General features: G+C 39.0%; 2 protein-coding genes across 3 annotated transcripts in view; one reads left to right on the plus strand and one right to left on the minus strand.

Moving 5' to 3' along the window:
- Positions 1-6536: 6536 nt before the first annotated feature.
- hcfc2 (host cell factor C2) lies at positions 6537-15254 on the minus strand. Of its 2 annotated transcripts, XM_033989308.2 has the most exons (16): positions 15001-15254; positions 14184-14332; positions 13943-14103; positions 13358-13560; positions 13147-13231; positions 12949-13052; positions 12388-12618; positions 9877-10068; positions 9743-9804; positions 9137-9182; positions 8901-8942; positions 8538-8557; positions 8169-8453; positions 7245-7545; positions 6786-6855; positions 6619-6707 (listed from the first exon to the last, which is right to left on the minus strand). In XM_033989308.2, the coding sequence occupies exons 1-16, from the start codon at positions 15164-15166 to the stop codon at positions 6698-6700; spliced, it is 2127 nt and encodes a 708-aa protein (XP_033845199.1). In that variant the 5' UTR covers positions 15167-15254; the 3' UTR covers positions 6619-6697. The 2 variants fall into 2 exon arrangements, with proteins under 2 accessions (XP_055087694.1, XP_033845199.1); XM_055231719.1 differs by lacking the exon at positions 8901-8942 and having other exon boundaries at positions 6537-6707; positions 15001-15194.
- A 2645-nt stretch (positions 15255-17899) lies between these two features.
- The window catches only part of plxnc1 (plexin C1), a 31767-nt gene continuing 23974 nt past the window's right edge, over positions 17900-25692 (plus strand). Inside the window, exons 1-10 of the mRNA XM_033989310.2 lie at positions 17900-19045; positions 19444-19578; positions 19651-19751; positions 19826-19934; positions 20307-20457; positions 21899-22001; positions 22108-22183; positions 24194-24235; positions 24309-24442; positions 25118-25297. Of these exons, the coding sequence (XP_033845201.2) occupies positions 17927-19045; positions 19444-19578; positions 19651-19751; positions 19826-19934; positions 20307-20457; positions 21899-22001; positions 22108-22183; positions 24194-24235; positions 24309-24442; positions 25118-25297 (2150 nt within the window). The 5' untranslated portion in view covers positions 17900-17926. The remainder of the gene's footprint in view (positions 19046-19443; positions 19579-19650; positions 19752-19825; positions 19935-20306; positions 20458-21898; positions 22002-22107; positions 22184-24193; positions 24236-24308; positions 24443-25117; positions 25298-25692) is intronic.

The raw sequence follows: 25692 nt of genomic DNA on the forward strand, positions 1-25692 counted from the left end.
AGTTCTGCTAGTCGTGTACAAGGAAAAAGCAGAACCAGCTGAACAGTAACACGATTTGATGGAAAACCTGGAATGACATCAGACAAGGTGAGGGATTCTAGAGTTTGAAACATTTACTGACTAACAATAGGTAATTATAGGTTTAAAGATGCAATATGTTAATGATTTGTCACAAAAACAAACGGACTAGTCCGTAACAGGCAATCATCATCAGTTCTCCACAGATCTGACCTGTAACTTGGGACGGTTGGGGACACATGTTTGTCTCCACAAAGGTAGATTATTTTAATGATATAATTCAAAGCAAAGCATAACTCCATGGAGAGATAAGGACCCTACACCAAAAAGTTATATATTGTACCTTTCAAGCAAAATAGAACTCTGCTAAAAAAAACATTGACTAGTGAATGTAAATACTAAATTTGCTATTTGACAAAAATAATAGTTGGGTCTCAAATAAATTAATTGGAAAATATTTGTTATGACTCAATGCAGTAGTAGGCCTAAATGGAGAGAAGTGTGTTAAAGTGGTGCTTAGTGACAGGAAGTGTGCCACATGTCTGAAACAGCAACGTACCACTGAAAGGCAAGGCAAGTTTATTTGTATAGCACAATTCGTACACAAAGTAAATCAAAGTGCTTTACAGAATAAGAAGGACATTAAAATCACACAAATAAAAACATAATAAAAATTAACATTAAAACAGAAGAGCACAGAATGAAAACCTTTCAGTCGTATGCACAGCTAAACACAACTGTTTTGAGCCTGGATTTAAACAATGTCAAAGTAGAGGCCTGTCTCACATCTTCAGGGAGACTGTTTCAGGTTTTAGCTGCATAAAACTGAAACGCCGATTCCCCATTTTTTAGTCCTAAATCTGGGACCAGCAGGAGGCCAATCCCTGAAGTCCTCAGAGTGCGAGATGGTTCATATGGCACTAACATGTCAGAGGTGTACTTTGGTGCTAGGCCATGGAGAGACTTGTCACAAACAGAGCTTGATTTTACTTTGAACTGTAAATCTTAACACGTTGCACTGATACACTGAAGTCTAGTAGTAAGTGCTGTTTAACAAAAGTTGGGGAAGGCTAAAACCACAAGTGCACGTTCTTGATCGGACTCTGATCTGACATTCACACGTGGTTTTAGTAACTTTATTTCTGACACCAAAGAGCATCGTTAGAGACAAAAACATGACGACTCTCTTACTTTCTGTCTCATGTCTTTGTGTGCCCTGTTTATCCAGGTCCCCCCCTGTCCCCTGTTTTAGTCCTTATTAAATTATTGTACTTTCAGCCAAAATTTTTGGTATAATGTAGAAAAAAGTAGTTTTTCAGGAGGAAATCTTCCTGTATTAATTATGGCATTTTATAGTAATAACCCAATAAAAGAAAAATCCCCCATTACACCGTAAAATCTGAAAATAAAGAATAGTTTTTTTTCCTCATTTAAATGTGGTTCTATACTTTAGGTACAGAATTAAAAAGTCATATAGAAACTTTATATATAGAATTATAAAGTTTGCCGAGCGAAGCCTCTACATATACATTCTCTATAAAGCAAGTTGGTACAAGCAGAAGTGCCTCAAAAGATGCTAATAGAGAAGAAATGTCGTTGGTACTTTTAAAGTTTCCTCTTACTGTTGACTTTTCCTTCACTTGTCAGAAATAATAACTTTACTTCATGTGTAAAATTGGACATTCATGAAAAAAATACCTTTTATAGTCTGCAAGTAAAAATGTGTCTTTTTCCCCAAATATTAATAAAAAGCAGAGGTTTAAATAGAAAAATAAAATGTTCACTCTGGTTCATCCTCTAATCTCTTTCATTCCTTCAGTTTTAAGCGGATGTGGTTCTCTCATTCAGAGCAATTATCAAAGCGAAGTTGACTGGTAAACCCTAAATCATGAAAATTTGGGCACTCTATGTACCATTTGTATTTAAAAAAATCTTGGTGTTTTAGTCCATGTTGTAATTTAAACTTCCTGTAGTGATTACAGCTCAATGTGCCTCAAACTGTGTTCCCACAGATCCAAGAAAAACTGGAGCAGAATGGCGCCCCCTCTGAGTTAAAAGAGCATCTGCATCATGTAAAAAAGCAATTTGATGAACTGAAAAGCTGCTCTTGGAATTAAATGTTTAACACTGGATACAAGGACTTAATGCACCTCAAATAACTGGACAATGTTACAACCACATATGAACTTTTAATTATTTAACATTTCAAAATTTTATAAATACAGTGCAAAAGTGTACAATAAAAACCTGAGGAAGACACAGATGTTATAATTTCTAGACTAGAGTTTGTATAAAATCTGTTGGTTAGGTAACAGTAACATGTGAAAACCACCTTAGAACACACTGTTGAAAGAGTCACTTTTTAGCAGCTTCTGCCTCCAGCTCCACCTCTGTGATTTTGGCCTCCAGCAGTTGGATCCTGTCCTGAAGTTTTGTTTCTCTGTTTTCAGTCAACATTTTTCTCTGAAACAAAGATTCACTTTGTCAAATCAAGTTTATTGTAAATCGTTGTTCACAGATGTTGTATTGTTTTATTCACAGCATATACCGTATTTTCCGGACTCTAAGTTGCAATTTCCTCATAGTTTGGCTGGAGGTGCGACTTATACTCAGATGTGGTTTATATGTGAAATTATTAAAATATAGAATTTCACATCTTCGTTATTGTCCCACTGACAACTGCGTGAGGGTCTACGCTTGTGTACCAGTATCTACTACTCCTCTACCATTGAACATTTAAACATTAAGGTAATTTAAAGGACATCTGAGAAACAAAAATGCCCCCTAAAAGAAAATCGTATTCTGCTAAGTCTGATGACAGCCACGCACAAGAGGAAGTGGAAACTGGAAAGCAGAACTTCCTTCAGAGTTGATGGAGTTGTTCAAACGCGACACTGAGGTTGAAGAATTCAATGGATTTAGTGATTTGGAGGGAGATCAAGAGTAAACTTGTTAGCTTGTTTTTTTATGCTTTAGTCATCTGAATAACTGTTAACATCTTATGTTAACATACCAGACACATATTCAGTTCTGTCTGTGCTTTATGTGGCTGAATAAATATAAATGTGTCCGTAAAATACGGTACTTGTATCTATAACTATGTATCGCAACCTTTATCATGTTCACTTCCCTTTTAATTCTGAGAAATGTGACAACAGTCTTCATAACTTGAAGCACAAAATACATGAGTAGCAGTTTGTTTTAGCATATTAACATTTTGAGCATATTACATTTAGCCTGTGTGACTGTGTCATGAAAAGCACTATAAAAGTGTTATGTATTAAATTTATTTACATGTAGATTTTGTGAAACTTTCTTTCTTACTTGTACATTTTATAAAATAAACAATTTTTTGTACTTTTTTTTCAGCATGAGAACTAAATTAAACATTTCAGTAGTTATTTTCTTTTGTATTTTTGTAGACATAAACAACACTTTACATATTTGTGTTTCATTAGTGATCATAAAAAAAGAAAATTCAATTATGTCAACTGGACAAAAGTTTGTTTGTTTTTTTCAGTTTTTCATTCAGTTTACTTTACTTTTGGTCTGGTCTTGTTCACACTGACTGCGCATCATCAAACATGCTCCATGAGCCATCAGCTAATTGCTGAACTTATTTCCATGACAACGTGCTTCAGAGCCCCGTGAATATGTGCACATGCACCCACTATATATATATATATATATATACCCATTGAAGTACCCGGCCGAAAATGTGTACTCCTTAGTGTAGCCGCCATCTTGCTTGGGACAGGCCTACACCACAGGAGCAGGTTTGTTCAGCTCAGCACACAACACTGTAAAGTGCCATACATAACATTAAACTTTCATATTAAAGCAGAGGTCACAAACTCGGGGCCCCTGGGCCCCAATTGGCCCGCGACTCTGAGACCCCCGAGATGACGTCAGACTGGTGACAATCTGTTGGATAGTTTTGTCAGTTACAGGTGCAAAGGTGCAAGGTGCTCTAGGTATCTAGGTGGCTGTAGTGTTGTTGTTTGCATCATGGAATTGATGACATTTTTAATGCCCTGAACCTTGTTATTAAAGGATACTGCAAACTCATTGCACCTAGATGTGGAAATTAGTTCTAATGGCAGTGGAGCTGGAGATCTGTTTACTGTTGCAAACAGGACACAAGAGTCGTTACTGCAACTTTCATTAAAGTCGGAAAAATACCTCTCCCTTGTTCTACATAAACTGTGCTTGTACATGTACATTTTTTCTCTATAAAACTCATAATGAACCCTCCGGCACTCCCTTTTCTGTGCCCTGACCGAGTCAGTTTTCAAGGACAGAATTGAGTTCTTTAGTGTTTCTTTCAAACACATTATCCACATGTACATTAAAATCACTTGTGATGACTAAACCATCAAAGTCTGTGCATACGACTGAAAGCATCTCAGTAAAATCATCAATAAAACTGCAAACAATAGGCGTGTTTCACTTTCAGTGTATCGAGCTCCTCTCTCGATCGATAGAAGGCAGTGTCCACCAGTAATCTGTCCAGAAATGAATGAGCAGCTTGGATGAGCAGCAAAATGTTTTCACTCCTACACCTTTTTGTCCAGTTGACAGATTTGAATTTTTCTTTTGCTATGGATCATACCTGGACGACTGGTATTTGATGCGTGTATGATTGTTCAAAGTTTGGTCTGGTCGTCGTATCAAATTGCTCTTTTGCATTTTGACATTGGTGTCTGCCCCTAAATGACATCTTTAATTTGACTATGGACACCTATGGATTAAAAACATGGTATGAACAACACAAGCAACTTTGGGTTCCTAAGTGTACTATTAACAGCTATTCTGCAAAGGTTTGTTGTAAGGAGTAACCATGGTGGCCACTTCTAATCACAGTTTATCCATTTACATAGGGCTGTGTGAATGGGTCTCAAGTGATTAGCCCTTATCTCGAGACCGCTTCTGTTGTAGATACCAAGATCAAGTGAGTGGTGATTACTGTTACTTTAGTCAGCCATTTAAAATCCACAGAATGAATGAGAATCCTGACTCCAGGCTATAAACTGCAAGTTACAAAGGATGTAAGATTGTAATAGCACAAAACACAGAAGGTTTTTGCAGACATGTTTTTCTGTGCAAAAGTTAAATTAAATTAATGAAATAAATGAAAGACAAGGCACTTACACAACGTATGTAGCCATTTGTAATAACGCAGAAATAACATGGGATCTTGACTTATTAACGTGAACATAGTAACATTAATCAAAAGCGGATAAACAGAGCACCATAGCATTGCATACAAACAAAAAAAGTACAAAAAGATGTATAAATCAACTTGACATGCTTTCAAAAGTCATGCTATTAAAAGGACTAATCCCCGAGGGGACGCCCACTTCTCTGACCGTGTACTTTTTTCCAATTATCTATGACTTTAAGAAGGAAATGCACAAAAACATTACATACGTTTATAGGATGTACATGTTATTGAATACTACTGCTCATAAAAAGTTGGCCAATTGTAATTACATTCAATATTTTGCCAAACATTGTAAAAAGCCGTGCCCTATTTGTTTTATATGTTTTAAATAAAATGACTCACCTCTTTCCAATATCAGAGCCTTCTTTATTTACCTTTTTCCCAGCCCAATTTACCCATATGCCAACTGACTGGAGTGGAATGTGGACATTTACAGTTCAGTCAATTACAGATATTGAGAAAAGGTGAGAATTTTCACACTTGGATATAAAATAATTTGCTTGCCATGTCATTTATTTTTTACCAAATTAATTCATTAATTCTCATATCCTATAAAAAAAAATACAAATTTGATAATAGTAAACTTTACCAAATACACACATATATTGAATGTCCTGAAAAGTAATTTGAAAATATAAATTTGGCATCAAAATTCCAGCCAAACATGAGTAAAGAAATAAAGAAATGGAAAAAAATGCAGTTTATACTTTTAATTTCAATAACAGAAGTGCTTTGCTCTGCATGAAGAATAGAGCTGCATATATACTTTTGAATTATATAACTACAATAATACATAGGAAAGGCTTCAGTCACAACCAACATAAAATAACCAAAGTAAAAGGAAATATACAAAACAAGAGTGAAATAAAAACACAAAAATGCTCTTACAAACTGTTACAGGCAAACTGTGATTGTCATTGAGATAATACAACACAATAATAACAATCATAAAGTATGCTACATGATACTTTGTGAATGGGTAAGTAAATATGGTTTATTACTTTACATTGTACCATCTGTAGTGTTTCTCTCAAAAATGTGCCGAGACAATGGTGCCATAAGCAATTCTAAAAAATGTATTGTAGTAATGCCACTTTTCCCATTTAATACATAAGGGATATTTTGTATAGGTTTACAATGCAAGAAATAAAATAAGGTATGGTTGGCACCACAGTCTCTCCTTTAAAGGGAAACACCGCATCTGCGCTTTTCCACACAGAGACAGAAATAACAGTGTGAAGGACGTTTAAGGCACTGGCCTCGAGTTCATAAAAATATTGGGAAGATCATAAAGTCAGTCTCAGTAACCTTCTAAAAGTGGTTAAACCTATGAATACACATGTACAGGGACCAATTAAATACGTATAAAAATAAATTAACAAAACTATTATATTGTACAACTTTAGGGTGGCATTCAGCCCACTTCCTGAGTCTAAAATACAGTACCAAATATCTTCAACCTGAGCTGCAAAAACATGTAAATGAGCATAATTAATGAAAGTGCTAATAAATAAAAATTAGTTAAACTATAAGAAACTTTTACCTGTCTGCTGCATCATGGTCCGCTGTACTGCTGTCTGCTTTGGATGTGGAGCTTTGCATTTTAGTGGGAACTAAAAACACAAAAAGTTTCAGAAGTTTATTTTCAATGGATGCACATAGAAAACTGTCAGCTCTGCACCAATAGTGATTTACGGATAGAATAAATGTAACTACTGTCGCGCCGATTTTTCTTAGCATTTTTAAATCGTGATGTTAGCTCTAAAGTTGAACTTGTTATGGACCTGGTCAGGAGCAGTGGGGAGTGCTGATCCCAGGGATCAATGTCCATATCTTGAGCTGGGTTTATAATCAAAGTATCTAGCAGGAGAATTAGCCTGTTGTACATGTTTTAGTTTGGTGGAATAAGTTTTGGGTTCACGTTAATTAAATAGAATAAACCAATATTTCATTTGTTTTCATAAAAAATAGAATACACCATTTTCCTAATACAAGAGCAGACCTTGTATCCAGCGTATCTGAGTGGCTGGCCCGTAGCCCTGTTCGTTCTTGGCTGCAATCCTGAACACCACGGCAGGGCGGTTTGTCTGGGAGCAGTCGATGTGTGCGTTTTCCAGGTGGGATGAGCTGACGGAGCAGGATGTCTTTGTGCCTCTGTAGATCCGGATAAAGCCCATCTGCCCCGGGCGCTCAGAGCTGGAGCCTGGTCGGCTCTTTTTCACCGCCAGGTACATGGAGTACTCTATGATCTTCCCCGATGGAGAGGAGGGCGCATCCCAGGCAATGTGCACTGTGTCATTGAGCTGACAGAGGAAAACATTTACAACAATGTCTATCAAAAATGTGGGGAGTTGAAATGTAGAATACACTTTTGAATTCTAGTTTTTAGCTTAAATACAATTTAGTTTAAATACTGTTTTCCAAATACATAGTTGCATAACACAATTTTCCTTTTTTTGAAGGTCCAGACAGGAGCAATTGATATACTCTATTCTAAACGATATCTACTTGTCGATGATTTAATGAATGGATTTCACCATTATAACTGGTAATTAATTTTGTTTTGATGTAACATAAAAATGACAAATAAATCTAATCTAAAAATCTTTATGCACAATGTAATAGGGAAACAAATAATACTGACACAGAGACCTGGCAAAACCAGAAAAACAAAAATAAACATATTTTAATAGAAGTACAATTTTCAAATTGCTTGGTTTCAGTTGACATCATAATATTTGCTGATTTTTGTTTTGAACAGTGAGTTCTAGGGTCTAGTCGATAATAGAAATGAGAGGATCAACATTTGTAAATTTACCTTTAAGATATTTCATGGCAAAGAACAGTGTAATCAAAAGGAACAACAGTGTCTTGCCTCCATGTAATATCATTACACTGGACAATGTTAAAACCACCAACAGCTTACCTTAGTGATTTTGACGGCTGAAGGAGCTCCAGGAAACCCCGGCTGGCAGGTCTTGAACTCGCTGACTGAACTAAAGTCTCCGGCTCCAAATTTGTTGAGCCCGGCCACTCTGAACCTGTAGCTCTGTCCAGGCAACAGCTGCTCCCTTTCACGGCCCTGATAGTCCTGAGGTCCTGGGACTCTCCTCAGGTCGTTTTCAGGTGAGAGATAAAAGTGATTGACCTCAGAGAAAAGTGTTTTAAAGACACCAACATCAAACCATGTACCGGTGTCTGGCTGTTTAGACTGGAGAAGATCATTACATTTATTAACAGTGAACACAAATGTATGAAAAATGACAATACTATACCACAGAAAGTTACCACATACCTGTTCATTTTTTTCAGCTCCTAGAATAGAGGAAACAAAAAAAAATTATATACACATATACACACATATACATACACACACACACCCCCCCCCCCACACACACACACCCCCATATACATACACACACACACACACCCCCACCCCCACACACACACACACACACACCCCTACACACATACATACATTATATATATATATATATATATATATATATATATATATATATATATATATATATATATATATATATATATATATATATATATATATATATATATATATATATATATACACACACACACACACATATACATATATATATATTTAAAAAAATCTGGTTTCATATTAATCAAGAGCACTCACTGGACTGAGCTGAGTCACCAGCAGTAGATGTCTCCTTATCAGCTGCACATGAAAATCAAATTCATTAAAAAATAATAATATTATACACACACACACACACACACACACACACACACATATATATATATATATATATACACATACATATACATATACACACACACATATATATACATATATATACATAAATATACATATATATACACATATATATATATGATGTAAATTTGACTTACTATTGTGTTTGGTATTTGAACCTCCTCCATCTGGCTGTTCTTTTTCCTGGACAGTAGGAGATAATTGTAGATTACTTTGTGCAGATTAACCAAGTAACCAACATATTTGCATGTTACATTTAATAATGTAATGATCAGATGTTTTGTGTTTATGCGTTGCTGTTAATGTGTGTTTTTTTTATATGACATTTGGCTGCAATGCCAACAAGTTGATGTGAAGGTTCTATTTGTCAGTTACTGGTCTTACTGGTTACGGCCTATTGTAGCCCTTGTGTTCAGAAAACAAACAACCAGAAGAAATTTGTTATGTTTCCTTACACTGGAATGTTACAATACTTTGAAATACTGGCAAATAACAGTATAATTTAATATGCCTGGTCATGATTTTGCCTTCTTCACAATTCTTCAACACCATGTAGTCATATTCCATCTCTACAGCAATTCATAGAATCGTAGCAGTTAATTAAACTACATTTTAAATTGCACTGAAGAGGTAACTGAAACTAACTCGTTAATCTGAGAGGTCATATGTCACTCACTCAGGCATAACATAGGCTGGCCAATAGTTTATATTAAATAGAAAATCACTGAATCGAAATAATTTACCTTTGTGCATGAATTTTCCCCTTTATTGGTAGTGTCTTCTTTTTGAGCCTGACCTTTGTTGCCTACAATATAAAACAGAATATTGTATTAGTCTCAAATAATAGATCTTGACTGAGGTGCTCTGCCAAACTTACCAGCGGCATCTTCCTCCTTCGTGTCTTGTATTTTACTTGAATCCTGGTTTTGAATTACTCCATTGCTGGAAGAACTCACTGGGTGAATCTGGAGGAGGTAGCAGTCTGCTGCAGCTAGGGGGCGCCAGGCCACATGCAGCAAGTTCACTGTGGACTTGATGAGCAGTACTGGCTCTGGAGTAGAAGGAAGAGCTGAAGAAAATTAAAAAAAAATAGAAGAAACATTATTGCAATGCTTTACACATGTACATTTAAACATTTACACAGCACAATATAAAGTGGGACCACCTGTGTAATATGCATTCCTATTAGGGCTGTAGCCCTTTAGTCGTTTAGCCGATTTGCTCTATGGTGTCTTAGTTGATCAAAATGTGTATTAAATGCCAAATCATTTTATACAGATTATGAGGATTTATATAGGATAACAACAGAAAGGAGAAGTGAGTGAGTTAAGAACTAGTATTTTTGGTATTTATACAACCCCAATTCCAATGAAGTTGGGACGCTGCGTAAAACTTAATAAAAAATACAGAATATAATGGTTTGCAAATCCTTTTCAACTTATATTGAACTGTATAAACTACAAAGACATGATATTTAATGTTCAAACTGATAAACTTTATTGTTTTTATGTAAATATTCACTCATTTTCAGCTTGATGCCTGCAACACGTTCCAATAAATTTGGGACAGGGGCAACAAAAGAATGGGAAGGTTGAGGAATGCTTAAAATACACCTGTTTGGAACATTCCACAGGTGAACAGTTAAATTGGAAACAGGTGAGTGTCATGATTGGGTATAAAAGGAGCATCCCCAAAGGACTCATTCACAAGCAAGGATGGAGCGAGATTCACTATGTGAACAACAACACGTGAACAACAGCATGAGCAAATAGTCCAACAGTCTAAGAACAACTTTTCTCAGTGTATAATTGCAAGGAATTAAAGGATTTCATCCCCAATATCATCAAAAGATTCAGAGAATCTGGAGAAATCTCAGCACGAAAGCGGCAAGACCAAAAACCAACACTGAATGCCCGTGACCTTCAATCCCTTAGTAATAAAAACGAACATGAATGTGTAAAGGATATTACCACATGGGCTCAGGAACACTTCAGGAAACCATCGTCAGTTAACACAGTTCGTCACTACATCTCCAAGTGCAAGTTAAAACTGTACCATGCAAAGCAAAATCCATATATCAACAACATCCAGAAACAGCTTTTCTGGGCCCGAGCTCACCTGAGATGGACTGATGCAAAGTGGAAAAGTGTGCTTTGGTCTGACAAGTCCACATTTTAAATTGTTTTTGAAAATCATAGACGTCGTGTCCTGTGGGCCAAAGAGGAAAAGGACCATCCAGATTGTTATCAACGCAAAGTTCAAAAGCATCTGTGATGATACGGGGGGGGTGTTGGTGCCCATGGCATGTGTTATTGTTATTGTTATTTTTATTCTTAATTCTATCCTGTGGTTGTGGCATCGGTTAACTAAGAGAATTTCCCTTCGGGGATCAATAAAAGTGATTCTGATTCTGATTCTGATTCTGTGTAACTTGCACATCTGTGAAGGCATCATTAATGCTGAAAGGTACATACAGGTTTGGGAGCAACATATGCTGCTATCAAAGCAATGTCTTTTTCAGGGACAAGACAATGCCAAGCCACATTCTGCACGTGTTACAACAGCGTGGCTTCGTAGTAAAAAAGTGTAGGTACTAGACAGGCCTGGAGTCCAGACCTGTCTCTCATTGTGGCGCATTATGAGGCGCAAAATATAACAAGAGACCCCGAACTGCTGAGAAACTGAAGTTGTACATTCAGCAAGAATGGGAAAGGATTCCTCCTGCAAAGCTTCAACAATTAATGTCCCCAGTTCCCAAACGCTTAAAAGGAAAGGTGATGTAACAGAGTGGTAAACATGCCCTGTCCCAGCTTTATAGAAACGTGCTGCAGACATCAAATTGAAAATGAGTGAATATTTGCATAAAAACAATAAAGTTTATCAGTTTGAACATTAAATATCATGTCTTTGTAGTATATTAAGTTCAACATAGGTCTAAAAGGATTTGCAAAACATTGTATTCTGTATTTTTTTTAGGTTTTACACAGCATCCCAACTTCATTGGAATTGGGGTTGTATGTATGTACAAAGGAAGATGATTCATGATTCACAAGTTTTATCTGTTTTTACTTTTTGTGCATAAATATTTGTTGTGCATTAACTCCCATAAAGGTATAGTCTTGTGACTGCAGTTTGGGTCAGACAAAGAGATACAAAATAGCTTTCGCCACACCATGCATTTAGTCTACCAAGACTTTTTTTTGTTGACTACAGCCATAATTCCAATATACAACAAACAACATGAACTACACCTACAATCACATCACTAATGTTTATTCCCTCTGAAAATTTGGTAAAATTCTTAGTCATGCATTCTTCATTTTCTCCTAGGGTCAAATATTAGCAAGTGTGAAAACATTTATTTTTTAAAATTCAATACTCCTCTCACCCGTCTCTAGATACCACAGGTCCTTGCAGCAGACCTGATAGCTCCAGCTCTTCCTGTATCCGTCCCGCCCACTCCACATGTACAGCCGGGAACCCACAGTCACAGCACAGTGTCCCGCTCGGGCTCGGGGCCGGACAGCATAAGGGTCCTCCACCTGAGGACCCTGGCTCTCCATCTGAGACTCTACATTCTCGGGTAGCTCCGGACCCAGATCCTGCCAGCTCAACGTGTCTGAGTAACAAGACATATATCAACAGACATTGGATTTGTATAACATTTTTAAGCAAGGTAAAGCATGCATATATGGAGCGCTACATGGATGTTTTGGGTTTGTCAAAAATGTTGATAATCAGCAGCATGCAATATTACTGTTTTAATTATAATTTTGCTTGACCTAAAATAGAATTTATTTGTTCAATGTTATTAGACTGAAAAATATTTTGAATAAGGATGGCACTACTTTGTCTGCAGTGTTATGCCTTTTTAATATTTGTAAACTTAAACCTGCAGAGAGCACTATAGATTCATTTGGTTTTGCAGCATAAGTACAGTTTGACTAACCCAAATTGAGGACACTCAAAGAATTAGTGCAAATCCATTCTGTTCCAATGGCCTTTTCTCTCTCAGTCTCTGGTATTGGCACCCAGCCTCCAAACACATACATCCTGCACAGAGGGATCACAAGAAGACATTTAACATTAAGTAGGAGTTATCAATCAAATGTGCTTTAAAAGAAAAAAAAAAATCCAGCTTTCTTACTTATTTCCGATGACGTTGGCTGTGTGGAGGCTTCTGGGAAATGGTCTGCAGCCTCTGGTTTCAGGCATTGACCACACCATTGCATCTAAATAGAGAATAAAGGTAAAGCTGAAGTGCAGCATTTTTCAAACATTTAGTTGCACATTTCTAATAAAAGAATAAACTAGGGGCGATATTGAAATATTGCATGCAGCCTCAACATAAAACATACCAAGGTCTAGTTGCCAGAGGTCATCTAATCGCGAGCCTTGCATGCCCCCAAACACGTAGAGTTTTGGGGAACCCAGCCCAGTGTAAACCACTGCCGTGTGGGACTCTCGGGGAGAAGGACCTCCTCCTTTTGTCTCTGGGATGCTCCAGCCTCTCGCTCCCGATACTGACTGTAACTCTAGCTCGAACAAGTCTCCCAAGTATCTGAATATAAAACATATATGAATGTAATATTGTCTTATTTTAAAGACAACAGATTTTCTTTTATTACTTGCAATAGATAACTGGCTATAAGCAAAGAGTAAAAACTGCATAAATATTGTTCTCTTAAAGATATTAAATCCTAAATGTACAGTCAAATATTGAGCAAAATGCACTAAACGTTTATAAAATACAATATATAAAAAGAAGAACGTAAAAGAATAAAAAATATAACAATAAAAACTAAATATTCTGCTCAGAAAAAGGGGGTGAAGCAAAACTCAAGGGAGTTGATATTGAATAGTTGCCATAAAGCAATAAATCCAAACTAAAATTATTATTAAAGTTTATGTGTATAATAAAGGTGATTAGTACTATATAGTACCGGGGTATGTTTCCATTGGGGTCCTCGCTGTCATTTGCCAATCCTCCAAAAAGATAACATTTGTTTCCTACAAGAGTAAAGCTGTGACCAATGCGAGCGCAGGGGGGAGATCCAGTCTTTGGTGCTCTAGGCTTCAGCTTCTTCCATAACCAGCGACTTGCCTACAAATGCAAAATTTGAATAAATAAGATAAAAAAAAACACAATGTTACAAGTAACAATAAACAGATGGTGAACATTACTTGTAGTTCATATAGGCTGTTTGAGTACTTTCCAAATTCAACCATTCCACCAAATACGAGAATTCGAGCCCCATCACAAACAAAGCCATGAGCCGCGCAGCCAGGAGGGATGTCACCTCTCACTGCTGGGAGGAACCACTGTTTTGACACTGCAAAACACATAAGACACATATACTCATGAGTAAAATGCAGGTGGTGTTTCCTCAATTTTCTTATTAATTTTCCATACCAACAAAATGCAAATAAGAGTTAAATATCTCTATGCTCATAAATACATCAGAGATACAGCTAATGTTAGAAGTTTAGGATACCAGTGGTTGGATTTAGATGGTTTGAAACTCTAGAGATGTACAGAGAAGGAATAGTGAATTTAACACTTGGAAGACAAGAGTGGTAGCTACAAGAGAGGCCAAGAGCTAGAGCCCAAAACTTTTGCAAACCAATGCAAAATGTTTTAATAGTACTGTTTTTGGCCAAGATGCATGGTACAGATGCTACATTTTTTCCACCAAATTAGCTTTCTAAGGATCTTTGTGTTCTGCTCAGCACACTCAAGTTTCACGCTAACAACTGTCAAAACTGTAACTTTAGCTGAACACTATGTGGACACAACTGAAGTTACAACTACTAAAATACTTGGATCTCGGTCATTTTAGAGGAGCTTATTCTTGTTACACGATGCAATGGTAGTAATGTTCTTATGATTTTGTATTACAAGTACTTCAAATGCACAAAAGCGAGTATTTTGCAGCTTTCCACTGTTGGGGCATGCTAAAAACATTAGCCATTATCCCCTTTAGCATTAGCATTAGCTCACCAGTGTTGTATACATGGAGGTCCTCCGCTATCCCCTCGTTTCCTCCGCCGAAAACAATGATCAGCTCCCGGATGGCTACTGCTCGGTGACCGTGTCTGGACCGGGGGATCACTCCACTGACCGATACCACTCTCCTCCAGATGGGCTCTTCGGTACCAGGGGTCATTTTACCGACGCCGTCCCTGTACCAGAACTAGAGTTTGGCGCTGGCGACGTTTCAAAGATGGAGGCGGGACTACAGCGCAGAGATGCCCGCTGGAACAGAGCGCTCACTCCAGCTAAATTTAGGTTGTGGTACTGTCAGAATATTGGGACTAAAGTTGGCTAATCATTGAAAAGAGACAAAAAAACAACAACACCCAAATACACAATTACCAACAATACTGTATTAGAGTTATGATGGATGATCCGACAAAAGTAAACATAAAAATACATAAAGCCTATTTTTATGTAACTTTTTTTTTAACTTAAACATTCACACGTCAACTTCCCGAAACTACTTCTCAATATCACTGCAGTTTACAAACAAATGTCCCCTAATCAAACAAAATTGTAATAATAATTGCATTTATTGATAAACTATTACAACATGTACATTCAAAGGCTTAGCTTGCACCATTAAAATTGAGAATTAAGAAATATTTTTTTCTCCCTAGACTTCATTTGTGCTCAACTAAATCTACTACAGTCATGTATAAACAAGTACCACATACATCCCTAAATCCAAAATCACATTATAAAATGTTCATGAGACAAACAGCAGAGGGGAAGAAACTGTTCTTATGACGAGAGGTTCTGGTCCCAATGGACCGTAGCCTCCTGCTAGAGGAAAGTGGCTCAAATAGTCCATGTCCAGGGTGAGAAGTGTCAGCTGCTATACGGCCTGCTCGCCCCCGAGTCCTGGAGACGTACAGGTCCTGTAGAGATGGAAGGCTGCAGCCAATCACCTTCTCAGCAGAGGCACAATGCGCTGCAGTCTCTGTCTGTCCCTGGCAGTGGCCCCAGTGAACACACAGTGATGGAGGAGGTGAGGATGGACTCACTGATGGAAGTGTAAAACTGCACCATCATCTGGACCGGTAGCTTGCGTTTCCTCAGCTGCCGCAGGTAGAACATCCTGTGCTGGGCTTTCTTGATGAGGGAGCTGATGGTCGGCTCCCACTTGAGACCCTGGGTGATGCAGGTGCCCAGGAAGCGGAAAGAGTCCACAGTGGTGATGGGGGAGTCCGTCAGAGTGAGGGGAGGCAGGGGGGCTGTGACTTTCCTGAAGTCCACGATCATCTCCACTGTCTTCTGGGCGTTAAGCTCCAGGTTGTTGCTGCTGCACCAGGACACCAGCCGGTCCACCTCCCTCCTGTAGGCAGACTCATCGCCGTCCGAGATGAGTCCAATGAGGGTGGTGTCATCCGCAAACTTAACCAGTTTGACGGAGTCGTGGCTGGAGGTGCAGCAGTTGGTGTACAGGGAGAAGAGCAGGGGAGAAAGTACACAGCCCTGTGGAGATCCTGTGCTGATAGTCCGAGTGTCCGAGAGATATAAATTTACCTCATAAATCAGTGTAGGAGCAGGACAATAGTAAGCTGATAGTTCACATCATGTTCACACACAAAGTTTGTTAAATACAAAAAGTAGTATTTTATTCTGTGTGAGTGTGTTGTGGTACTGGGGGGTACTGGGGTGTAGTACTGAATGGGAACAGTAGGGGGCAGCTGGGCTCATGCGACACAGGTTGGTGCAGAAGGAGATGAAGACTGGAGATCTTTAAAACAACATGTTCTGTCTCTGGTTTATCTTGTTGTCTGGGGAAAAAAACAAAACAAAACTGTGTTTAGCGTTTAAACTTCAAAAAGTATGGCCCTAATTGTGTTTGATTAAAAGTACAATTGTATAAACTGCAAAATGTGTACTTAGAACAAAACAAAACTCATGACCATTGTAATGAAATCTGGTTATGCTGACACAAATTTAAAAAGCACATTTTTAATTTATTTTGTTTTATTTTATTGTATTTTCCTTGTTTCTGTTCTGCAATCCATGAGTTTCAGAGTGATGAATGAGGATTTAACAACTTAGAATGTATAGTTAGTAAGGAGAAAAGTCCACAAAATGTTACTGAAGCTGATTTCCATGAATAGTTTAGGCTTGTCCCAGTTATATCTTGTTTGAGTTTTATCCTGTTTTGTGGCATATTCAATCCACGTTTTTTGCTTTTGGTCATAATTTAGGCCTGTTTTGAATTATATTGTTAAGACTAAATCTAATGTTAAGACTAAGACTAAATCTCTCTCTATTTATACATGTGTGTTGACACATTCAAAATATGTAATATTTAGTTTTAAATTGTTAATCGCTATGGCAACTCTCCTAAATGTCATTATTTATCAGTCCATGAATATCCAACCTCTTCATAGCGAGACATTTGGGTAAAACCGGAGTAGATTTACCTCCACTAGATGTCACTTTAACTCTGGGTTACTGGCCAGTTTACACTGTTGGTAAAAGTCAGAGGTGTGTAGAAGCACAGGAGAAGTTTTTCTGCCATGCTTCTGATTTTAAAGTTTTATTTATTTAGTTTTATAGAGTAGGTGTATTACAAGTGTTGTAATATTTGTCAAAATGTAAATAGCCTCGCTATAATTAAAAGGTTAAAGGCCTACCTAATTAGTCCTATAAATGTAGACTACTTGACTCAAAGTAGTTCAGCTAAATATCCACTTATAGCTTATTAAGAACAGTAAATTGTGTTCTCTAGTCAATTTCAGGACTTTTCCTAATCGTAGGCAAACTCTTTTGATCAATTGTGAGACAGTGGTTTCACTTCCACTCCTTACGTCGGTCCTGCCTCTCGCACAGCCGTTCCGTGCGCTTTTACGCAGCGCGCCACTGGCTGACAGCGCAGTGCCATGTAGAGCTGAAGCTGGAGAAGATGCTGCTGTTGTGCGCGCTGTGCGCGCTGTGGTCCACAGTGCCTCACAGGACGGCGGGAAAAGCTTTCAGTTTGGATGGACACACACAGCACTTTGCCGTGACTCGTGATGGACTTTACGTTTCCACGGAACAAAACCTGTACCAGCTCCGCTCAGACCTCAGTCTGGTGCGGCGCGTGTCCCTGAGGGGGCTGGTTTTGAGCTCGGAGCCGAAATTTGTCCGTGTCCCAGATGGAACCGCCGGGAATGGCACTCTCATGGTAAACGTGCTCCTGCCCTTCACCTCCAACAACACCCTGGTCTTGTGTGGCGTTGTGAATGACTGCGGTCATTGCGAAGTTCTATCGCTGCAGGACGTGTCCACTGTCATATACACGGAGACCATTCTCTTGGGTCCTGTCACTAAGCACACCGAGTCCGTGGCCTTTCTGGTCACTGAGGTCACGAATGGAAGAAATAACACATACATCCTGGCAGCCACAGAGCAGAGCCCCAAGTCAAGGAAAAGTGAGTGCACCATACAACAAGGCATCCTCAATCTGTTCAACACCGAGGACTCTCAGGAGGGTGGCATCTTTTCCTTCAGCTTACCCTCTGCAATTTTTCATCTCAGGGACAACATTGAACAAGTGGGCTTCGTGGACGGTTTCCAGGTGGATTCCTTCATTTATCTTTTTTCTAACGTGAAATCTTCCCCTGGAAACGTGGTGCGCCTGACTTGGCTCGAGGCTAAACACACTTCGCACGTGCTGAAGGTCTATACTCTCAAGTCCCTGCGGGGCGCTACTCTTAGCACGGGTTCTTCGGGCTCAGGTGGGAAGCTCCTGGCCTCCTCCATGATTCCCGGGACCGTACCACTCAGGTGGGCCGGTGTGTTCAGCGTGGACGGGACAGGCGCCAACACTGAACTGCTGATGTTTGATATCAGTCCAGACCGCAGCGTCGAACAAAACAAGGACCCGCACTTCAAAGTTGACGATACCTCGAAGACCTCGCTGAAGACCGTGAGGCCGCAGAAAACACTGCTGAAGCAGAGCCACATGAGCTCTGTGCTGGCGCTCAAACACGGGGCCTGGAGCCTCTTCTTCATCGGAACAGCGGATGGACAGCTCATCAAGGTGTGTCCACTAAACTGCAGTTTACCCATAGAAAATCACCTAAAAGGAGCAGCTTTAGTGATTTGCAAAGTGTCCAAGTTCCTACAGCTCACCATGGGGCTAATGAACAGACCAAGAAGTGGATGAGTTTCCAGTAGTTTTTGGTTGGCCTTTTAATTGCTGTAACCTTTCCTTTGCATTAGTTGGAAGCGTCACATTTGGCTCAGAACAGCAATCTTTAGGTCTGCATAGAAGGCCTGAGCCTTATTGGAGAGAATATTCAATTAAAGTTTGGTTTATATATATTTGCCAAAGTTATGCAATTTGAGGAGCAACATAGAATAAAATGTAGTTTGTCTCTCTTAGTTTGAAATATATTGTGCATTTTGATGCTCATTGCTCAGTTGTTTTACTTTCAGCTTGTTGTGGACAAACATTACCAATCCGCATGTCCAAAAGTCCTGTACAGAGCCAATGATGACCAAGAGGTTTTCCCCAAGTTACATGTGGATGAAGTAGAGCACAAGCACGTTTATGTTGCATTTACAAACCAGGTACAACTAAAGAGCAGGTTTCCTCTTTATTCAAAGTCTTATAATTAGATACACTTTGTTTATTTTCTATAGATTATGCGGATCCCTGTGTCAAAATGTTCAACTTATAAAACATTACGTGACTGTTGGTCTGCACAAGATCCACAGTGTGTTTGGTGCATCTCCAGACAAAGGTCAGTCACTCACATGAACAAATACAGAACAAAATCAGATTTTTAGTTGAGCAATAATTTTGTTGTATATACAGGTGCACATTTCAGAGTGAATGTCAAAACTCAAGCTGGGTCTCCATTCCTGAAGATTTTCAAGAAGAAAATATATTTTCATTCAAAGCAGAAAGTAAAGCATCTGCTCAGGTAAAGTGAAGCCAAACTTAGGCTTTTTAATAGAGTCTTTTTTCAGACCAAGGCTTAGTTTATTTTTATACCTGACAGTTTCGACTGCTCACTGTGGTTTTCCTCAGAGCAGTTCTAAGGCAAGTATGAAGAAGAGGAAGAGCTTAATAATAATAATAATAATAATAATAATAATAATAAATATGTCTAGTTTTAATGCACTATTTATTTCATTTGGATGAAAAATATGTTCTATGTAGGTAGACATAGAACAATTCTAATTGTGGTCTTACCATCTAAACCACAGACACATGTTTTATAGTGGACACACACTCTAACCAGTTGTTACCATAGTTTGTTATTACAGTCAACTAACAATTATTATACTTTCAGATCACAATTATAGTGCAAATACATGTGACTGTGGGCCCAACCAAACCACACAATTTTGCCTGTCAGTTTTCTCAACCGTGTGAACGCAGCCCTCCTCCAAGCTACCCACAATGCATCTGTGTCCTCCACAACATCCAACTACCTGCACAAGGTCAGTACTGTCAGGAACTAACCAGGAGTTAATCAAAGAAAACGGAAAAATTAGGAGCAATGATTTTCTGCTGACTATTATCTCTTCTGGTCATTTTGGGGGTGTTGATTCAATTCAATTCATTTTATTTTTGTAATGCCCAAAATCACAACAACAGTTGTCTTGAAGGGCGTTCATGTTTTGGTTGATGGGGGAAACCGGAGTACCCGGAGGAAACCCATCCAGACACGGGGAGAAACATGAAAAACTCCACACAGAAAGGCCTGGGCGACCCGGGGATCAAAACCAAACCTTCTGCTGTGAGGCATGAGTGTTGCCACTCAGCCACCGTGCTGCCTACACACAAAAACAAACAGGAAAATCAAACAACAGGAAAAATCAGACAAAACAATAAAAATCGGCCAGGCGAGGAGGAGGGAGGGGCCAGGCGAGATGTTACAAAACAATCATATGTTCTATAAACTCTATTTAAGAGACATTGCTTAAAGATTAGTGTTTGTATGCTCCTTAGGAAAAAGATTGAGTTGTCTATCTTCCACTAACCTTGCTTAATAGGCATATGTAAATGGTAAATGGTTTGACTTTTTTTCCCCACCTTAAAGGCACTCAAAGCTCTTTACATCAAGGAACCACTCACCCATTCACACACATATTCATACTCCAGTCTACGCAGTCACTGGGGTGGTGGGGGTTAATTGTCTTGCCCAAAGACACAACCAACCTGTAGATCTGACCTCTCAGCCAATGATGTTTATGTCGAGAGCGACAGTCGAACCGTAAACATTCAGATTAGTGGACAAACACTCACTCTCCAACTGAGCTACTATATACTTTCTGGTGGAGCCTCGGGCACCTGCTTGTCTCATGAAAATGTTACTGGTTTTCCTGGAGTGGTCTTCATTATGTTATAAATGTATCTATCTTCTATTTTTTTTTTCTTGGCATCTTTATTTCAAAACAAAAATAAAATACATGGTTAAGTGGAGTCGACACCTGTTCATGTCCATGGAAATGACAAACTTTTATGCCATTTTGTGGAACATTTCAGGAAACACAATAGCATCTCTATTGAGAAAAACACATTTTCAGACCCTCTACCTTAAAACTTACATAGTGGCCCTTTAAACTACAAAAACTATAAAGGGAGGTATGCAGTAAAAGGGCGGTTCATATAGATTTAATTGTAAGAAATAATATCTTGGTCTGTGTATTTGTGGTGGTGAGGAGGATGAGATGGAGAGGTTGGGGTGGTTAATGCTGATGCTGTTGTTTTAGAGATGGATGGGGCAGCATAAGGTTGTTGCTAATAGCTAAAACCACATGATAAGAGAGGGAAGAAAGACACAGTGTATTTTGTAAGATTATTTAACATGTAAGAATGCAAAGAATGCATATACCCTCCTAGGTTGCCTAAATAAAAATGGTTTTCTGCTGTTTGCAGGTCTAGATGTGGCTGTTAAAATGCGGATGTGGAAGGAGGAATGGTTAGAAAAACTCAACCTCAGGAATTGTTCTGAGATCACAGGACCCCCTTCTCCAGCTCTGTATGTAACACTATATATAATAAGTAGGAAACAAATCTTAGTACAATGTAATAAATAATAGTATTACATTATTATATTAAGAACATTATATTTGCTCCCTCTTCAGGTGCAGAGAGTGTATAACAGCTGGTTGTGGCTGGAGCTCAGACAGCTGTTCCTGGGCAAATGAAGGATCAACAAATGTAAGCATACTGAACAAAATAAATATAGGTTACAAAGGGTGGAGGAATACAGTAGAAAATATCAACTAAATGAGAAATCTAAATGTTATACTTAAAGTTGCACTATGTAACCTTTTTAGTGGAGAGTCCACTACCTGTTTTTCCTTGGAGACTGCTTTTTTAACAACTTTTCCCAATATAATGCTCCTCAGAATGGCATTAAACTTACCTTTCTCCATAACACCTGGGAACGTCTAGCGGAGCTTTTTGTCACTGGGGCCAACTCACACCTCTTGGAGAGCTTCTCCCAGATCTTGGGGAGAGGCTGGACATTGAGTCAGATAGGACCATGTTTTCCACCTATACTGTCAGTGCAGTTGCTCATAAGTAAGGAAGTAAGGGATGCTGTCAGGCTGAAGAAGAAGTCCTACTGAGGCTTGTTGGCTTGTATGACTCCTGAGGCAGTGGACAGGTACTGACAGGCCAAGCCTGCCCCCACTCATGCAGTCGCGGAGACAAATCTTGGGGCTGGGAGAGGTTTACGGAAGCCATGGAGGAGGACTTTCATTCGGCCTCAAAAAAATTCTGGCAAACTGTCCGACACCTCAGGAGAGGGAAACACTGCTTCACCAACACTGTTTACAGTGCAGATGGAGAGCTGCTGACCTTGACTGGGGACGTTGGTGACCGGTGGAAAGAATACTTTGAGGATCTCCTTAATCCCACCATCACTTCTTGCAAGGAGGAAGCAGAGACTGAGACTCATCCATCTCCCAACCTGAAGTCACTGACATGGTTGGCAAGCTCCTTGGTGGCAAAGCTCAGGGCGTGGGCGAGATCCATCCCGAGTATCTTAAATCTCTGGATGTTGTGGGGCTGTCTTGGCTGACACATCTTTGCAACATTGGGTAGTGGTCGGAGACAGTACCTCTGGACTGGCAGACTGGGATGCTGGCCCCTCTGTTTAAGAAATGGGACCAGAGCGTGTGTGTGTTCCAACTACAGGGTAATTACACTCCTTAGCCTTCCCGGTACGGTGTATTCCAGGGTACTGAAGAGAAGAATCCGACCGATAGTCGAACATTGGATTCAAGAGGAGCAGTATGGTTTTCATTCTGCTCGCGGAACATTGGACCAGCTCTATCCTCTCCATCAGGTGCTTGAGGGCTCATGGGAGTTTGCCCAACCAGTCCATATGTGCTTTGTGGATCTGGGGAAGGAATTTGACTGTATCCCTCGTGGTGCGATTTGCGGAGGTATAGCAAAGCTCTTGATTTACCAGTCAACTTACGTTCCTACCTTCACTTATGGTCATGAGCTTTGGGTATTGACTGAAAGGACAAGATCATGGGTACAAGTGGTCAAAATGAGTTTCCTCAACAGGGTGGCTGGGAGCTTACCTTAGAGATAGGGTGAGGAACTCAGTCACATGGGAGGAGCTCGGAGTAGAGCCGCTGCTCCTCCACGTTAAGAGGAGCCAGCTAAGGTGGGTCGGAAATCTGTTCCAGATTCCTCCTGGATGCCTCCCTGGAGAGGTGTGTCCCACCGGGAGGAGAAATTGGGAAAGACCCAGGACACACTGGAGGAACTATGTCTCTCGGCTGGCCTGGGAACGCCTCAGGAGCACCCCCGGAATAGCTGGAGGAAGCGTATGTGGAGAGGGAAGACCTGGCCCTGCATTAAGTGGATGAATATGGATGGATCTCCATAAAAAAAGCAGGTAATGTGAACAGACCAAGTTACAAGTCAGATCTGTGGAGAGGTGAGATGTTTTTTGAGGTATATGAGCAATAAAAACATGTGTAATAGAAAAAAGGTAAAAAGAAACAATAAGTTTACCCCCGTACTGTGGAACATTACAGATAATGCATAAGCAATAACATCTTCATGGAGACAAGCAGGCGAAGGACCCTCCACCACAAAAGTTATATAGTGCAGTTATATAGTGAGGGGGGGGGGGGGGGTAAAGCACAGAAAGACCACATGGAGCACTGTATTTTAGTAAAGCGCGCTTTCAAACATTATTTTCAGAAAAGTGTTTGCCAAAAGATGGAGTCACAGATGAATTACGAGGTAAGCCTTCAACCCTTAAAAGTCCCCTCTGATCTTTTATCCATTTTAAGTAAATCCATGTTTCTTTCTGCAGAAGCCGGTGATCTCTTCCGTCTCTCCAAATGTAGTGTCTTTCTTCGGCAAAAACCACGCTCTGCTAAAAGGCCACAACCTCAAGCACGTGACACGTGTCCGGATACACACGGATCTAAATTGCAGTCCACTTGAGTAAGAGCCAGAAAAGCGATATGGTGCAACACAAAACAAGAATAGTTAAAAAAGAAAAAAAAATATACAATTTGGATACATAAAATAAGGTAGTACTTATAAAGTAAAGAAAATATTAATGCAAAATATACAATATGGAAATAATAACATTACAAAACTATTAGTGCAAATATATCAGGGTATTTTTTAGTGAAAGCTCTTAAAACTAAAAGCTTTAAAACTAAAAGTGTGTTCAAGAGAGTTGAGTGTAATAGTAGTTAGGTTTTTAGATATAGATTTTATATTTTATTGTTTTGTTGTTTTAATTTATTGTTCAAGTCATTACTTTGGCCAGTCATTATAGACATAAAGCATTTTTGACTGAAAAGCAACAGAAAGAAAATGAACTTTACATAACCTGTTCTTATTCAGCACAATAAAAATGAATATAAAATATTTACAAATGAATCAACATCAATTTCTGCCTTTACTCCTCATTGTATGACACTTCATTTTGCCCATAAACATTTTTTAACTTTAGAGACACTAATTTTATTTAATGTAGATAACTCAAAATGCTATTTATTATCATATATTAAAACGCAATAAAAAGAAACACTTTACTACACCCACAATGTCCCCGCATGAGCATTCTATCCTCTTTTATTATAATTATCTGATCCTGCATCCATTTAGATCCCCAGTGTGGGACAACACAGGAGAGAGCCTGACCTTCCACATCCCGAGTACAGAGAACAAAGGTGTGGTCCAGGTGTGCGTGGTCCTCCCTGACAACAGCTGCCATGGAAACGCCAAAATCACCTATGGCTCCTTACCATCCTGCACAGACATCAAACCCAGTAACACTTGGCTCAGGTAAGGACATCTTTTGGGACAGTAACATATATATTACGTACAGAATATTGTGAAAGTAGTAATGATCTGACCACTGTATTCTCTCTGAATCTTATTATTTAAAAAGTTATTGATTTGCTCGGAGAAAGAAATTAAAAATCATCAGAAAATGTGCAGATTAGTTTGTTATCACAGGAATAAACAAGGTCAAAATCTGTCTGTCATGGTTTGAAAACAGAAGATATTATTTTGTGGAACTTTTTTGAGCACATGCTTCAATCCTTATTCAACAATTTTAAATGCATATTTTGCAACTAAACCCTCTGCCATATCAGTGGGCCACAGAATGCATGCAAACGAATAAACACACAGTATTTTTTTGTTTGTATTTGCTAAAACACAGACAAACAGCTCTT

This window comes from Periophthalmus magnuspinnatus, chromosome 23 (assembly GCF_009829125.3).
Source record: "Periophthalmus magnuspinnatus isolate fPerMag1 chromosome 23, fPerMag1.2.pri, whole genome shotgun sequence".
Taxonomy (NCBI): Eukaryota; Metazoa; Chordata; class Actinopteri; order Gobiiformes; family Gobiidae; genus Periophthalmus; species Periophthalmus magnuspinnatus.